This window comes from Microtus pennsylvanicus, chromosome 2, assembly GCF_037038515.1.
Source record: "Microtus pennsylvanicus isolate mMicPen1 chromosome 2, mMicPen1.hap1, whole genome shotgun sequence".
In the NCBI taxonomy this organism is placed as follows: Eukaryota; Metazoa; Chordata; class Mammalia; order Rodentia; family Cricetidae; genus Microtus; species Microtus pennsylvanicus.
In genome coordinates, this window is record NC_134580.1 from 84612148 (window position 1) to 84630623 (window position 18476).

Here is an 18476-nt window from a genome sequence, read left to right on the forward strand (position 1 = left end):
GGCAAATGTTCTACCATTGAGCTAATCTCATCTAGGATGTAACTTACCATGCAGCTAGCTTTGTTAAGTATAAACTTTACAAATATATAATAGAAATGCTTCTAAGCTGTTAGAGATTGACTCTTCATTATTCAAAATGCTTAGATATCTGTTCTTACTGTATATAGTTTTGTATTGAGTCTGGAACTCTCTTATTTAGACAAAAGGGGGAGGTGATGGGGAACCTTCCTCAGTCAATGACCTTTGAGAGGTTGGACCAGGTTGAAGCATGGCTTTGGGGTACCAGAAATTCACAGTCCGCCCGCTCACCCCTCTCTCCCTGCACTCCACATGTAGATGTTGGATACCTGTTCCTGTTCCATGAGTTTCCTTTTTTAATAAAGAAAATCTTTAGTATACTCTATTTAGAGTTATCTTGGGATTATTTGACTCGCATTCCCCCATCTGATGCGTTCTGCTTTGGACCAGAAGCGCTTCATGTTATATTTTAAAATTAGGGATATTTGTAATACAGTTATCTCAAATATGGCTGATATATATGGCTAGTTCATAGAAACACCATGCCATTGGCACAACAATACTTCAGACCCTGGATTTGACTACTTTCAGTTATCATAATCTGCAATCTTGGTTTGACAAATGGCTAAAATAGAATTATTAACCAGGAAGGGAAAATATTTAACCGATGTGGGGTGCAATAAAAGTCCACTAAGCTAGAGCAGATATTATGATTAGACCAGGAGGACGCTTTCAGGTATGCAAGAAGCACTCAGAACATGTTCTGGTCGTAATAAAGATGATGCTTACCATGATAATCCTTATATAATGGGTTTGTTTCTCTCTCTGAACCAATAAAAGATTCCAGACCAACTGCAGTATCTGACAAATTTCTCACACGAGTAATAATTGCTTCATTCTGAAAAACATAGAAATGTAATACTCATGTTATAATTAATTATAAAATAAACATCTATACAGGACAACTATGTCATCTTGAAAATAAATTATAGTGGAGATAAGAAATATTAGAAAATAAAAATTAAAAGCTACTAGAGTCTGAAAACCAAATGAAATAGTCTCCTAGTTGAACGGTCTGATCTATATAGGTATCCTACGTTAACTTAAAAAGTTAAAGGAAAGGTGAAACTTGTTAGCAAACATGAACGACTATTCATTTGGCCTAATGAATGAGGCTATATATATTCTTATACATTATTGTTTTTCATGTTACTTTACTCCAGTCTGCTGGAGAATTTGGCAGACAATGGGATTTCGAAGAATAGACACCAGTAAGCAAAGCAGGGCAAGAGTCCCCCTGCTGCATATCAGTTGAGACTAGGTCTCAGCCCCGTAGCAGTTCGGGTCTTCTTTGACATATTAGAAACAAGGAGCAGTCTGGCTAAGGGGTTGCAAAATGGATAGTTTTGGAGTCTTTGGGGTCCCTTTCCAGATGCTGCCATTGGCTCTAGAGCAACAACAAAGGCAAAGAAACTGTGACTAGCACTGACCAATGGCCAACATCTTCTTTCTGAACACAGCTTGAGATGAATCTAATAGTGCTAAACAGAACAGTTTAGGAAATGTCATGGTGCTCGATTAAAACAATGTATTAACATGGTCCTAAGCTAGGAAAGTAAAATCGACTAGCCAGTAGCTTTTGCAATTATTTTACTTAATGGAGATTCAGTATTTCTTGTAGCTTCTGACAGACTGATAGTAAAAAAAAAAAAAAAAAAAAAAAAACAAAAAACCAAAACCCAGTAATTTCGTAATCCAATTCATCAGGACATTTTTGCTCTACAGATATAGGTTTGTTGAGATCAATCATTACTTGTGCAATTTGGGGATTTTGAAACCCTCATTTTATATACTGGCAATATTCATTAGTTTAAAAACTAATTTTAAAAGGAAGGATGGGAGATGTAAGGTAGTCAAGAAAACTGGCCTGTTTGGTGCAATGTCTTCTGTTAGAGGAGAGACTATGAAGGTTTTCAGTTTGCAATAGCTTCATGACTATTCCTGGGTTTGGAGCTGTTCTTCTGTCTCTTAAGTGTTTTTGTAAAGACTGATGAGAGTAGACAGGAAAAGAGGGTATGTTGATACTATATGATTCATAGGGAAATGCTCAGTAGTCTGGGTTTCCAAACATTCTGCTCAAATAGTTGGTTAGCTTACACCTTAGGCAGTATTTGAAGCTTTTCTATTGGATTAATGCAAATTGTGTGGAGAACATTTCAGCCTCTAGTCTTTGGTCTTAAAAGAAGACAGTGTAAAAAAGTTTTCTTTCTCTTTAAAAAACTTTCAATTATATGGGCACACTAAGTATAGTATACACACAAAATCTGCAAATGGCTATTTTCCTAAGGCAATTCTTCACTCAATGATGAGAAAATAATCCAGATTGATTCCTTACTTTCAGTGCTGTGCCACAGAGAATGGTACTACTCCAGGAATAACAGGGGCTTCAGAGGCCAGAAACATATTCCTCTCAATACTTTCTTAGCCAAAGACCATTAAATCAAACTCATCCAGGTTGGGTTTCAGCCAGTTATTCTTCACCCAAACAAAAATGTCTGCCAGACATTCCAACAGCTGGGAGACAGTTCACAATGAGTCAACTTGAAAATGATTCATTGTGCTGAGTACTGAACAATGTTGGGGTGGGGGTGGGGTGTGGCTGGGTTGGTAGTAAAGGGTGAGAACAAGTGGGAGATGAAGAAAAACCATGTGGTTTCCCTATCAAGAAGAATCTTGGATAATAAGCAGCAGGCTCCTATCATTTCAGTTTTAGTATAAAGTCTACTGAGAAGAGTACTTACATGGACCTTCAGATGAGCAAGAGCTATCAAGGCAACTGACAGTATTTCTTAATCAACAAGGTCAGATTTACTTTTATGTGTAAATAAAAGGCAGTGTCTCTGTATCTAAATATCCGAGTTTGTTAGCATTCACCTATTCAAGATTTCAGATATACCAACGTGGTTCTTCTCAGTTATATGATTAGTAGAACTGTAAGGTATAAAGACAGACTGAGTCCTAGTCCAACAGTAGAGAAGTGCTGTGTATTTAAATGACCAACTGCACACTGCTATTTCCTTCATTCATTTAACCCTATAGTTAACTAATAAACCACTAAAAGCTGTAATATTTATCAATCTCTTAGGTTGTTTAAAAACAGTTTATAAGACATGTGTAAATTAATTATACTCACTGAAGAAAATTAATGAATTCTAAATATAAAACAGCATGTACAGCCTGATTTCAAAATTTCTCAGAAAGGTAGTCACTCAATGTAGCTTACTTATTGTATTTCTAAGCTCTACAATTGTATCAGTTATTAATTATGAACAAAAATCTATCTAAAAAGCTTTCATGAAGCTTTATGCTAAGAATAAACATTTAAGTATACTGTCACTATAAGAGAAGTTACACCAAACAGTGATTTTACTGCTTTTTGCAGTTATTTTTCAAAATTTCGTACAATGTGACAATTATACAAATATCTGAAATCGTGTATAGAATAAGAATAATGTAAAACTATAAAAGAATAACAATAGTTTTCTGACAGGCATAACCTTTGTTTTTATAATAAACATAACGAGTCTCTAGCTATTTTTAGAAATATAAAAAGATACCTGAGCATGAAAATGCATTTTTTTTAAAGATTCAAAAGATGTGATTGCTCGTGTATGTTCGAAATTCATTTAGAACATGGTCACTAGTGTGGCATTACCTTAGAGCTGTGCTTATTAAGAGGTTCTTCAAGTCACTGTATTACTATCAAATGGTCTTTTAGGTAAAGGTAGGTGAGTTTACATAAAAGAACAAAAGTTAACTCATTTAGAAAACCCCTGAAAGCATAATAACCACAATTCAGTTAGTCAGGAGTACACTGTACATGAAAATTATCAGAATATGCCAGTGGTGCTTCCAAATCTTTAGCACAGTGACTGAAGTGGGGATTCTGACATAGAACCTCTATATTCTTATCCTCCTGGATCTAAGCACTTTTATTTATTAGCAAAGATGTGAAATTTCCTAGTCTTTTCTTGAAAATGAAGAAGTGACAGAATCTATGCATCAAGACCTAAAACACATATTTCAACAACATTTCTACCTTAATTTTGCAATTGCTAAATTAAAGTTTCAAGTGAGGAATATCTGAATAAGGATGTCAGAACTTTGCCATCAGGACTAAATTAATGGGTAGAGTGCACATGTGCCATAATGACATCACGCAAGTATGTACAACGATATTGCCACCCCTCCTCCTTGCCCATCTGGATAGGAAAATCGAGGATGACTCAAAAATCCTTCTTCTTCTAGACAAATCTCCCTTTGCTCCTGGGTGAAAGTTGTCAGCTCTGGATAGTAGCCAAGACATGACTAGGAGGGAAGCCAGAGAGAAGAGCGCTGGGGTCTAGGAGTTCTAAGAGTTTGCTGGCAATCTCAGAAGGCATTGTTAGAAGTTGTGGAAAGGGTCCTTAATATTTTCTGTTTCAGTGTAATTTCTTAATTATTTAAATTCAACTCACATCAGATGCTGCTTGCAAATGAGTAAGGCAAACCAGACTACCCAGTTGTCTACTAATTTATTGTAATTTAGATTCACAAGAACCTGGTGAGTTTTTACCTTGTTTCTTGTTTGCCTTTAAAGAATGGTAGTACGTTTTTATTTAGAATATGCCAAATCCATTAAAGGGATTTTAATTTCTCAAAGATTAATAGAACACTTTCAGCTCAAAGCTCATAAAGCTAAAGTAGGAATTTTAAGATAGAAATTCCACTACTGTCACCTAAAGCTTTCACAATTGTTCTGACACGAATCTTAACTTTCAGGAAGCACTGACAAGTAATAAGGACACTTTAAACTCTGAACATTCCTTTACTTTGATGACACTAATTACCATAACAATATAAAGGATGCAATTTGTGCCAGCTCAGAATAAATTTCTAGTAAATATTTTAACTTGAGGATTAAAAAGTAATCAGTGTTTTAATTTCACAAACCAGTTGAAATAAAGCATACATACACTGTCCCATGAGCACACTCTTGGGTTGTTCCATCTACACTATCTAAGAAAGAGGGCAAAGAATATGCGAGAAGAGCTTCCATTTGAGAACGGCAGGAACGTTAGCTCTGGACAAAGCACGGGTCCAGTTAGAGAAGGAAATGTTTAGTTTCTTTCTGCTCAACTGGTGCATGACAGGAGGTGTGCATGTGCCTTTAGAACTCCCACAAATCGAGCTTAGAATTACAAAGATGTTTTGAAAAATATACACATTTTTTTTTTGTTGTGAAATCCAACACTAAAGTTAAATAAGGGACAAATCTAGGGATATTTGTGGAAAAATATTTTTCATATTTCTTATATGCTCAATTCTATTGAAATGTAAACTATGAAACAATAACAAGATTTTGATAATTCTGTTCATTATTTGAGTTTAATAAAAATGTAATTTTATTTGACAAAATTATACTAACAAACTTACAATGCCTATTAAATAAAATTGTTGCAGATTTAATGCTTTTATTGAAGTTCACTGTTTATTTTAGAATACAGAGAAAACTTCTTGCAAATAAGGGTAATATAGATAGAACCTATCTCTTGGTATCATCACACAATAATATTCATACAAGGAAGTAATAAAACAAACATTTCCCAAAAAACTTAAAACATTGCACAAAGAGCTGCAGGCAAACATATTTAAGTTTAAAGGACAAAGAAATTGCTGAACTTTTACCATCTAACTAGGAAAAGGCGGCAAAACCACATTATTTATTTAAATTATTTAAATTTTGTGTGCTCTATCTCATCACGCACTTTATTTTGAAAGGCTGGTTCCTGGTTTTAGGCTGACAGAAGAGATGTTTATATGAGTTTGCTTGTTTTTCAGTCAACATTCAACATTAATATAAAACATGAGGAGAACATGTCCTGAATCCTCTTAGAAATGGGATGTAGAAAATATGATAAAAGGCAGGCTAGAATAAATAATGGTATATAGTATTCAAAATCAACTTCAAGCTCTCCCCAAGACTTTTAACCATCTATTTTCACAATCTGGAAATTAATGGGATACCTTGGCTCTTTATGTAAAAAATGTGTTAAGTGATAAATTCTACTTTACTTCTTTTATACTTAAATCCCTTAGAAAGAAAGCACAGATGTCCCCAAAGCAAAGTATCCAGTTAATGTCTGTGATGTTATGGCAGGTTAAAGACACTAAAGTTTAAAATCAGCTTAGAATCATACCACATTGAGCATAAAATGATAGCCTGTCATGAGGAACAGGCAGCCAGAGCCAGGTCCAGATGGGAGACTGGCTGGGAAAAAGGCTGAGGCAGGTGGGAAAGTGATGGGAACCTGACACAAGACAGGACTACTCCCTCTGCTGGCAAGGCCCTCACCTGCTCGGATTTTTAATTAATGACTAGCTTTTCTTTCATTATTTAAGATATAGCCAATAAATTATTTAAGGCGTCCCCTTCAGTCTCCATTCTATAGCTACACATTTTCAAATACCCTACTTTTAGCATATGAATTTTTCCAATATATAGGGATCCAATGTTTCACCAGGAGGTCTAATTATTTATGTCGTAATTTAATTGCATCATAAGCATAATCAAATATAGAACTGCTTTATAATATAAGCTTTCTAAAATTAAAGATGTCTTTAAATTATACTTCCTGATATAGATATATCTATATATTCCAACGCATGATTTAAAGAAAAAGTCTTGGGCTATAGATTTCCCAATCTCTTTCTCTGGCTCTGTGTAATGCTCTGTAATGAAATAATATAGAAATGAACCATATAAATCAACTATACAGGGAACAAGGAAACAGCATGTCACAGCAAAACAGCATAGATGTACAGCGCCAAAGCTATCTGACAATCTAATGATCTGAACTTCCAAATATTATGTACTAATATTAAGAACTAATGATTACACAAAAAGTAGTTAAATTTTACAGAAAAATTATTCGATATTTGGTTTTCAATGTAAGTTAATAGCTGCAGCAAAAACATTTAGTAAAAATCTGTTCTAAGATTTTGGCCTACAACCAGAAGCTCCCAGAACAGGAGGGATCAGCTTTTTCACCCACTGTTCTCATCTGAATCCTGGCTTAAAAGCTATTCCAGCTCCCAGCTTTCCAGAAGGCTCCATCCCAGGAACCCTTGCCTGCCATTTGGTTTGCTGATTTTAATCTCTCAGGACTTTCTTAGTGGCTCTACTCTGCTGAACTGGCACTTGCTTCTAGAAGTGAGTTATTATAAACCTGTAGGTCAATTGTGGCACTAACAACTCTTTGGAAGCTTTCAGCCACAGTGTACAATTTGCTAGTCTAATTAAATATTAATTCTAAGTGTTACATTTTGTGGCTAAGAGCTTTTATTTTCCATCGTCAGCCTGGAAGAGAACGAGGTTACAAGGCTAATTTAACCTCTCCCTTTGTACTCCCCAACATTAAAGATTAACTACATAGGGTATGAAAACATTATTAAAAAAGCTACAACTCCTTATATAATAATAATGTAATTAATAGCAAAGGGCTAAAACATAACATCAGGGCATACTATTTGACCTGGTACTTAAGCAGCTGGAAACTATAACTGGTAACAAGCATATTTGTCTTAGCATTATTAAGTATCTTTTTTCAAAGACACTAAGCATGCTTTAAGGAAGACAAGCATCTGAGTAAGAAAACAAATAATTCAAAAGTCCTAATTTGCTCACAGGAATTCTTCAGATAGCTTGTAACACAAAGGATAAAATATTTAATAATTTTATTTACAAAATAAATGCACAATTAAACTTCTATGTTTTTAAATACAAAGAACAATGTAAAAAATAATATAAAAGACCCTTCCCTCATGTTTCATGTATCCAGTTGACATATATTGAAAACACAGGTCCTTCCCTGCTTCTGCTCCCAGAACAGCTGTGTCTGTGCCCAGACACTGGTCATCAGAAAGATGCGGTCCAGCAGCCAAAGATCCCATATGCCTCAACAATGACACACTCTAAACCATGAGACACTCTACTCTCTAGACCATTGATAAATTTGAGCTTGGCCTTAAACAGCCCTTTAGCTAATAACCGCTAACACTACAGAACTACATATCAGTCACAATATGAAACAACATCCCAATTGTTTTAGAGAAAGTGAAAACACACACACACACTGATTATTTTCTTTAAACTGTACCGAATACACTTTGCACTTTGGTCAGAAGAAACACAATAAAAGGGTTCTAAATGATATTTTTTCCTTTTTAAAATGAACACAAATCTGACTGGCAGTTACTACATCCTGCTCTTATTTAATGTGTATATCTACATTAAGATAAAATGCTCCATGTATTGCTGTAGATGCTCTGTAGAAACAAAAACTTACAGACAATGCAAAGTGTAAAAATTTCAGCCATTTTTGAGCAAGGAAAGCAGTTCAACAGACAGTGTGTGTACGATGCACAGAGCTGCGGCAGTTTTCGAATATAACAAGTGCTGCTAATATGCACATAGCACAGAACACAACTGGGCACTAAAAGAATCCCAATTTATACTAAGAGGGTTGAAACAGTTCTATTATTTGCTACTTTAAGGAAAAATAAACTACATTTACAGTACTAGACATATATAAAGTTACTAGTATTTGACATATACAGTACAAAACTTAAATGAGTTGAATATTGTTCAGTTCACTTGAAAAAATCTTTTAAATCTTGTAAATGTGTCATTTTTCTACAACCGCTTTTGGGCCTATTAAGATCTGAAACAATTACAGGTTGATTATTAGATGACAATATCTTGATTAAGAGAGGAATCATGAAGAAAATGACACCTAGAATATCTAGCTTATTTATCTATTAGTAATGAGTAGCTACTATGTTCAAGAGGTTATATCTGTAATTTTTATCCTTAAATGTTCTCCTTATTAAAGTAGAGTTTTAAAAATTATTTAAAACTGCGTATCTTCCTGTGTGGGTATATGTACATGTGTGCAGGTGTCTGTGAACACCAGAGGTATCAGATCCCCATGGAGCTGGAGTTATATGCAGTTATGACTGCTGACATGGTGGTGGGAACAAAGCTTAGGCTCTAAGAGCAGTGTGCTCTTAACTAGTTACCCATTCCTCCAATACTCACCATGTCCCTTTAAAAAGCCACATAAATAGCTTAAGATATAAGATAAAATAGTTTACAATATACCAATCTGTTCTATAATAATGAGTATCACACACAGCAATTACAGGTAAAAAATATTTTTCAAAAATTTGTAGTTACAAACAAAACTTTGATAATTCACCAAGCAGTTCATTCAATTCTTTCAATTAGGCGTCATTCACTCATTTATTTGTTTATATGTATTTGGGCATGTGTGTTTATTTATTTGTATATGGGCACTCACATTTATTTATATATATATTTACTGGGCATGCAAATTTACTTTAGTTATATGTATATGGGCATACGTGTGTGTTCATATATGGGCACACACATCCATATATCTGCCTGCCTGCCTATCTATCTACCTACCTACCTACCTACCAACCTACCTATCACCTATCTATTTATTTATATGTCTATGGGCACACATAACTGCCATGCCATTCATGTGGAGGTCAGAGTTGGTTCTCACTTTCCAATAGGTAGATTCTGGCAACCAAACTCAAATTGTCAGGGTCAATGGCCGACACCTTTATCATCATATTTATCATATAAGAAGAATAATGATTTCTTACTTATTTGAGAATAAAAGATAAATTTAGAAGACCATTGGGATTCACTTGCAAAATTCATATGAGTGATTTGTAAGGACAGCCATGGCTTGACTTGACTTAGCTGGTAAAATTCTGGCACTGAACCCAGATGGGAAAGTTTCTCTACAGACAAATGCTCTGCATTATTCACTTCAGTGGCTTTAAAGTTCTAGTATATTAATATTGTTGACTAATCTGAAAAGCTGTTAAGATAACATTCATTTATCTTAAAAACTTGTTCAGTTTTTAAGAGATAGGGCTCTTTCTTCCTTATTTTTTAAACCAAGAAATGCATTTTCTTTAGTATGAGCCCATTAGCAGTGGTTAAGTTTTGTTCAATGAGAAGCTGGGGTAAAAACTGCAAGAATCATATCATTGGAAAACAGTAACTATGTGAGAAAAATACTGGATACAGATATCAAGTACCTAAGTTCCAATGACAATAAATAAAAACATGCTGCAATCTAGTTTCAAATTTGCAATCTGTTCTGAAAAAAAAAAGGAATTTTAATCAGTTCAGGCACTGAGGTTTTCTAAGCAGACGCAAGAGATTTTTCATCCCTGCATTGTCACAGCTAGAGGAACAGTTTAGGATGTTTAGGCTGAAAAGTTCCTTAATGAGTGCAGATTTGACAACACTGATAAAGCTGGCAGCAGTGAAAAGTAAATATTCTTTGAAAGGAAAGCTATGGGAAAGGAACAAGAAAATAACCTTCCGTTTTAATACAAGTGTGCCAGTGTTTATTTTCTGACAGTTTTAGGTTAAAGTGTTTTTAATATATAAAAAATACTGATCAAAGATAACCTGTCATGGGCTGTGTGAGAAGTAAACAAGCTATCGGAAATCTATTTTCTTTTTATTTTGCTAACAAAACTGTATTTAGGCACAAAACTGTTTATTTCCTAAAAGAAATATTATTGGTTCTCATTTTTCACAAGCACACAGCTGTCACTGGAATTGAAAATAAAAGGCATAAAATGTTTACATAATTTTGAGATGGATAATAAATTTCACCAACAGTTAAGACAATTCCCATGTATAAGTCACAAAGAAACAAAGGTGTCATATCTGACTAGATACAGAAATTAAAAATTGCCATTTTAAAGTACTTCAGTTACTTTGCCACAAATAAATCTTGCTAAAAGGCATCAAAGGGGAAAACCATTTGTTCCCAATAGCAAGTGTGTGTGTGCTGGGGAATGGGGCGGGCAGGAATAGAGTGCTTAACATACTTGGAGGATAATAACCATTCATATACAAATTTATACGTTAAATTTTGAAAGTCAAAACATTCTTATAATTTAACATGTAGAAGAGTTTAAAGAGATAGCTACTTTTCTTAGCTAGAGCCTTTTTTTCAGTCTGCGATAACTTTCCTTAACAGGAGTGGAGCAGCTACGCTGTGAGAATGTGAGCATCTGCTGTTATTGTCACTAAGGCTGTCTACTGCCCGAGTCTGAGAGACCACATGCTCGGCTGTCCTCTCATCTCGCCATCCTCACCAATTAACTACTAACATGGAGGGCTGTACACATGCTCTCAGGGGCTCTTTAACAGGCGTCTTGGCGAGTGGAACAACTACTCAGCAGGGTTGTGGGAACGGGGTAAGGCTGCAATATAGGGCACTACCAGGGCTCTGCCCTAGTCACGCTGCACCCCACAGTTCAGGATGCAACAAGAATCATAGTCAACGGAGCCACCTCACAGACACTTCAGGATACTGTTTTGGGTAGACGCTAAACTATATTCTAGCAAGAGTGCTATGAGTAACAATACTTCATAAGGAAAACTATGTAAAACTACATGTATGTCTGAAGACATTCAGAATCACTTGCTAAATATTTTTAGTCCTTTAAAAAGATACTTAGAACTTATTTTTACACATTTACTTCAAAGTACATTCATCAGCTTCTACTGTGCTGCTATAGAATTAACCTTTAATTCAAATGAAATAAAAATTTCAAGTTTAAGGTTGTGAGACTAAACATAAAATACTTCAAATTAGAACTTTAAAATCACCCTTGTTCCTTCTGCTTAGAAGTATCATTACAACAATAAGTTAAAATCAGTTTTGAATCTATTATTTTCCCTATTTTAACTTCTCCCCCTCTTTTGCAATTTCCTTAACTATGTGTTCCTTCCCTACAATGAAATTAAACATGGGAAGCATGCCAAAAGTACAATAAAGGGTAAGTAATCATTACTGTACAAGTCTGACAGAATGCTAATAACTGAGATAAGAACACTGATTGGCTGTTTTACCATTCTAAGAGATGAAAATATTTTATATACTCTTAGTCTAGTGCTAATTTAAAGATGCTTAATTACATGACAAAATTTCCAAGGATATCGAATGACATTTCTTTTTCCTGACAGAAACAAATTATCAGCATCAAAGCTCAAATATCCAATACACACACACACACACACACACACACACACACACACGCACCATACAGGCCAAAAAAAAAAAAAAAACCCACCAAAAAACTTCAAGACACCCAGAAAAACAAGGGAAAAAAAAAACAAAAAACAAAAACCCAAACCAACAACGCTCAAATTATTTTTTGTTTTATCCCATCTTTTGCATCCCTGAGGACAGTGACTTTGTCATATTCAATACGCCATCTCCACAGATACCTATGCATGCCTGCTGTATTTGAATGAATAAATGAGGGAGGGAGGGAGGGAGGGAGGGAGGGAGGGAGGGAGGGAGGGAGGGAGGGAGGAAATGAGCTAATCAGCTCTTAGTCCCACGAGCACCATTTCAACTCTGTCTTATAGACTCCAGAAATCGTACTGGTCATGAAAACCGATGTAAGTCTTGTGCAGTTTATGCCACTAAGAAACGGACAGCCGTGTATCTGTGCTTCCCGGTGTGTCTTCAACCCAATCCACGGGAGGACACCGCCGAGTGTTTTCCATAAAAAGGGTCAGGGAACTGAAGATTTTCTTTTTGCTGTTTCTAACATGGCAAGCACGTGCCTCCCTCTGAGCAGCTCTCTCAATCCTTCTATTGCACTGACACACTGAACACTTTAATTTTTGACAGGTTTATCTTCAGATTATCAATTTGGAAAGTCTCTGTTGATGATGATGGCTAGCACACACTGAATGCCTATGATGCATCAGGACTTGGTATTTCTCATCCTCTGAATTGGGGACTTTTGGCCTCATTTTATCAATAAAGAAGCTAAGACTGAGAAAATTAACCAAAACCAAGTAATTTATTGAACATTTCCACCTGCAAAAGCACATGATTATTATTTTTTAATCACTGAATACAGTTTTGTCCCCATCTTCCTTAGCTGAATTCTACACCAGCATCTTTATGAAACAAGCAGCACAGTACAACGACTAAGTGAACAGCAACTAGAGCGGCGCCGCTCAGCTCTAACTTCTGATGACAGCAACGGCACGTAGTGGAAAGATCCCATGGGCTACTATATAAAAAGTTCAGGACCACAATTGGCCTACAGTAATTACTATACAAGTTCTTGTGAAACAAACTTAATCTTTCTTTTTTGTATATTCATATGCTTCCAGTGTGTGTGTGCATGAGTGTAAAGGGAGAAATTAACTTTGGGTATAATTCTTTGAGCACCAACCATCTTCCACCTTATTTTTTGGGACAGGGTCTCTCACTGAGACCTGGAGCTTGATGTAAGTCTGGAGGATCCACTTGCATCCTCTTCTCCGGTGCCAGAATTCCAAGTGGGCATCACTTTACCTGGCTATTAACATAGGTCCTGGGAACCAAACTCAGATCTTCATGCTTACTGACTAAGCTCCCTCTCTAGTGCTTCTGATTAAGCTTCTAAACAAACTGCTACCAGCTCTTATTCTCTATGCTTTCCCTTCCAGTCTTTGTAAGTTATCAAGAGTTTTATTCCTTACTTATATATCATACCTGACTTGAACAAATTGGTAAGCTACATTTGATAAATGTATTGATACATAAGCAAAAGTTTTTAAGGCAGTTTTTTTATAATTCATTTGATTATAGAGCGAGTTTAGAAAGCTGCCATGTATGATAGCTTTGTAGAACTGTGTGGGAGATGAGAACTGTTACAAGATGGTGGGTGGTCTTACTAAGAGCACTGGCCATTCTGAGGAGCACGGTCATGCTGCTTAATTTTAAACACACCACCTGTCTGACCTTAAATCTTGTTATTTCTATTTCAATACGTTAAAAATGTAAGTTTAAACAATACTGTTGTACAAAGGTTTAAAAGTCTCTAAACATTGGCTATATGTCCTTGTCATTCAACCACCTGACTTGTGGTGTAGACAGGCTGACATGAAAACACCCGAGAGCATTACCGTTCTTCCTTGAAACACAAGGTAAAGGAAACTGTCAGAGATGTCACGGTGGATGTGACCTTTTAAAGTAATAATCATTTGTAATATAGTTTTTTGTTTTTCCTTAAAAATTTTCATAGTCTTTTAAAATTAAATATGAAATTGCTATTTCACAACTGTTTTCTTTACTTGCAATTTTGCAAAAAAGGAAACATCTATCCATTTGTCCTTTGTCAGTAATGGGACTTTTTGCCTTATCTTTCACATACTCTAATTGTTGAAGACTTTGCAATGATAATTTTGTATTTAAAAATACTAAATAGTAGCAGTGTTAGTCAAGAGCTAAGTTGTAGAGTTTTGTGACTGTTGAGAAGCTATGTGATTAACTATAAAGATGGAAGGGGCTAGAATCTGAGGGGGAAGAAATGGGCCCTGCAATTTATCAACTGGACCACCTTGGAAAGCCGAGTTTAGAACTAAGCATCTCACAGGGTTGTGGTAAAACCCACAAACAGAAAGACAGTGAGATGCCAGGGCCTCGTAAGTAGCTGCAGCCACAAGACAGCTCAGGGCAAGTATGAAGAGCTGAGCTTTCACCTGTGGCTCCACATCTATCATCAAAACCAACAAGCTGACCATGTGTAACCAGGCTACTAATGAACAAGAAACTCACCATGTGTAACCAGGCTACTAATGAACAACAAGCTCACTATGTGTGACCAGGCTACTAATGAAGTATTTATTTCACAATAACATTGATGCACAATGAAAATATTACAAACATACACAGCATGACTAACATTATTAGAGAAAGGACTTCCCTACAATATTTATAAAGATTCAAGGTCATCATATTAATAACATAAAAATACATAATATTTTGTTATTAACATAATAAAAACATAATTTATGTTTAAGAATTATCTGTTAAAACCCTGCAAAGGAAACATGAGTTAACCTATTACGTTTATTAAAAATAAATTCTACTGGCCAGTGAGTAAAAATTTCTTGGTATTTATGCCTCAATTTTCAGCCATAACTTTGAGATGTTGCATTACTGTATATAATTAACATACAATTAGTGTAACTCATTGATATTTTAGTGCATTTATCATTTGCTGGAACGGCCTAGGTATGTTAGAACAAAGATATATATGCAGTTTCAATAATTAGGTATTAGAAATATTTTTCCAAGTGAGAATCAATATTCATTCAACTCACATTTACTGACCATCTGTCTAGGAAAATCCAGGTTTTGTGCAAAGAAGGTTTTGCTCATACTAATAAAATATTATTATAAAGCCACATGAAGTCTCGCCTTGCCTTCATACAAGACAACAATGTATAAGATATTTAAGATCACATAAAATCACATGTTTGAAATGATAAAGTCCTTTGGCTAGAAAAACAAAACAAAACAAAACAAAATCCTGCTGCTCGTGATAGCTCACATCTGTAACACTCCTCAAGGTCCTCACATCTGCACTCCTCAAGGTCCAGCTGCTTGGGATGACAGAGTAAAAGGACCAGTAACGTTTCATCACACATTTACTTAGTGAATAATTAGAATGGTAGAAACCAGAAGCTGTTTAAAAACACAAATTAAAATTGTGCAAAAAATTCAAGAGGAATATACTAACTCATGAATATAAGAAATGTACAAAATAATTAGGAGAAAATAGGAAAAGTTCTTAAGAGAGGCCAAGATCAAAAAGACTGAAGGCTAATGGAAATGACCAATTAAAATCAATGAAACTTATCAAGATTTAAACCTTGTATTTCAAAAGACTATTAAGAAAAGCGGTATTACAAACTATAAGAAAACTATTGCAAAAGCATATTGCTAAATATATACAAAGAACTTTAAAAACTGATAATAAGATTAACCAACAAAATGGAAAAAGAACCAGAGGATGAACACCAATGAACACATAAAACAATGGCCAGCATCTTTTCTGACAGAGGAAAATAAAAATAAAGCCAATTATCCTCCCTGTCTCCACTGGATAAGGAAGACAGGGTCTTACCTGGATCAGATGTGTTGGCATTGTGATGATACAGACTGACAGTGAGGTTCTTAGAAGGCCACGGAGAACATAGAGGAACTTGGTAAGACTATGATTGTTGTCACAATTTTCTGTACAGCAAATGTCATCTCCCCATAATGGTGAACCAAGGTTCTGAATTCCTATTCTTAAAATGTTTTTCTGTTTTTTCTAAAAGACAGTGAGAAGAAATAAATACATAAGTAGTTTATCAATATAGAACTTCTTTATCTACTAGTTCTTATCAGAACTCACAGCATCAGGAAGACAATAGACGCAGTAAAAACTGATGCAATCTCAGCAGGAGGAGTATAAAGAACAAAGCCAGCATGTTACACTAATAGTTCCAGCTACTCAGGATGTTGGTGCAGGCCAATTGACTGAGTGTGGGTGTTCAAGGCCAGCTCAGCAACATAGCAAATCACTGTCTATCAACAAATAGCGAATAATTTTCATGAAAATTTAAAGGTCATGATAATAGTCAAATTTGAATTTTGTTTAAAGTTGAGGTGACTATGCTAAGAATTATGTTTGAGACAGTTAAACGACAGATAAATACCATGTGCTGTAGTGCTAGCCTGCATTCCCAGCAGTTGGGAGGTAGAGGCACAGAATCAACACAAGCTCAAGGCCAGAGCTGTGTGTAGAACAAGTGCCAAGCAGTCAGGTGTGAAAAGTGAGACTATCTCAAAAAACCAAACCAAACAAAAACCCCAAACAATAATAATAACAAAACCTCAAAATAATATTAAGATAGAGGCAAAGATAGAGGAAAAGGTTAATTCAAAATCTTACAAATGCATTCCCAGCATTATAAAACTCTACACCTCTTCCAATAAGCCAGGACGTCTATATTTCCTGTCTAACTGTCCATCAACTGCTGTGTGAGCTTTTGTCTGAAAGGTGTTTACAACTTTTAAACTTTTTGGTTTTATACTTTATATTTGTCTCTAGTTTTTTCATGAAATTGTTTTTACTGACTTAATTTAAGTTCAAAGCTTTAACACTTAGAAACTACTGATTATTATGGCTAAAATAATGGTGTCAATTTTTTTTTTGGAATAAAACATTTTTAAAAAGCAAGGACACTCTGGGTGATGGTGGCACACACCTTTAAGCCAGGCACTTGGGAGGCAGAGGCAGGTGGATCTCTGAGTTCAAGGCTAGCCTGGTCTACAGAGCAAGCTTTAGGATGGCCAGTGTTACACAGAGAAAAAAGATCAATAAGTATCTGACAATATATGTTTACAAGTTCTACTGTTTGGGTTATTCTAACTGAACAAATGTTTTGTAAATGCTTTCCTTAACAATTTAGCAATATTTATGTGCACAAAACATGGGATATGCAAGTATTTGGAAGATCATTATTATATTTATGATGAAATAAATAAAGTGTCCCTCCCTCCCTCCCTCCCTCCTTCCCTCTCTCCTTCCTTCTTCCTTCCTTCTTCCTTCCTTTCTCTCTTTTTGTTGTTTTTGAGACAGGGTTTCTCTGTAACTTTGGAGCCTGTCCTGGAACTAGCTCTTGTAGACCAGGCTGGCCTCAAACTCACAGAGATCCACCTGCCTCTGCCTCCTGAGTGCTGGGATTAAAGGCGTGTGCCACCACCGCCCGACTATGGCGTTCTTTCTTAAAGCCATGATTTTAGATATGTGCCAGTTTAGATGAGCTTTCTCAATCTAGTAAATCTATTTTCCCAATAGAAAAAATAAAAATTGAATATGCGCATCCTCTTTATAAACAGAATTTATTGATGAAGGGTGACAGTGCAAAAGAATCTCAACATTGGAAAGCCCAAGATACAAAAGTATCTAGGCAGGGGAATAAAAAAAAGATGACGAATTTGGACTATGAAGTAGGTGCAGAGCTTTGTATATATAGTTATTCTTGGTATCCCTGGGGGCTCTCACTCTGGAGACTGCTTTGGATTCCAAGACCTATATATGTTCAAATCCTTTATATACAACAATGAAGTATCGCATATAACACAGCTATCTACCTATCTACTTTAAGTCATTCCTGGATTAGTGAATTATAATACATAATACTATATAAATGAAATTATATAAATAGTAGTTATACTGAGTTGTGTAGAGACCTAGGATGAGAAAAAATGTGTATATTTAGTACAGATGAACGTTTTCAGCTATTTTTAATATGTTAGGATTTTGGTCTATAAAAAGTGTTTAACTGTATTTGTTTTCACCCAGAAAAATGAAGTGAAAACATGCATGGGGCAGATATTACAGGAACAAATATGGGGGAGGGCTATAGAGAGGATTCAGTGGTTTAGAGTGTGCGCTTCTCTTGCAGAGGACCCACCTTTTCCTCCCAAAACCTGCATATGTAGTTACCA

At 35.4% G+C, this 18476-nt stretch overlaps 1 protein-coding gene across 2 annotated transcripts in view; it reads right to left on the reverse strand.

The window, feature by feature from the left end:
* The window catches only part of Elp4 (elongator acetyltransferase complex subunit 4), a 206796-nt gene that overhangs the window by 112400 nt on the left and 75920 nt on the right, over positions 1-18476 (reverse strand). For both annotated transcript variants that reach the window (XM_075961650.1, XM_075961651.1), the window contains 2 exons: positions 16102-16290; positions 808-916 (listed from right to left, as the gene is read on the reverse strand). In XM_075961650.1, the coding sequence (XP_075817765.1) occupies positions 808-916; positions 16102-16290 (298 nt within the window). The remainder of the gene's footprint in view (positions 1-807; positions 917-16101; positions 16291-18476) is intronic.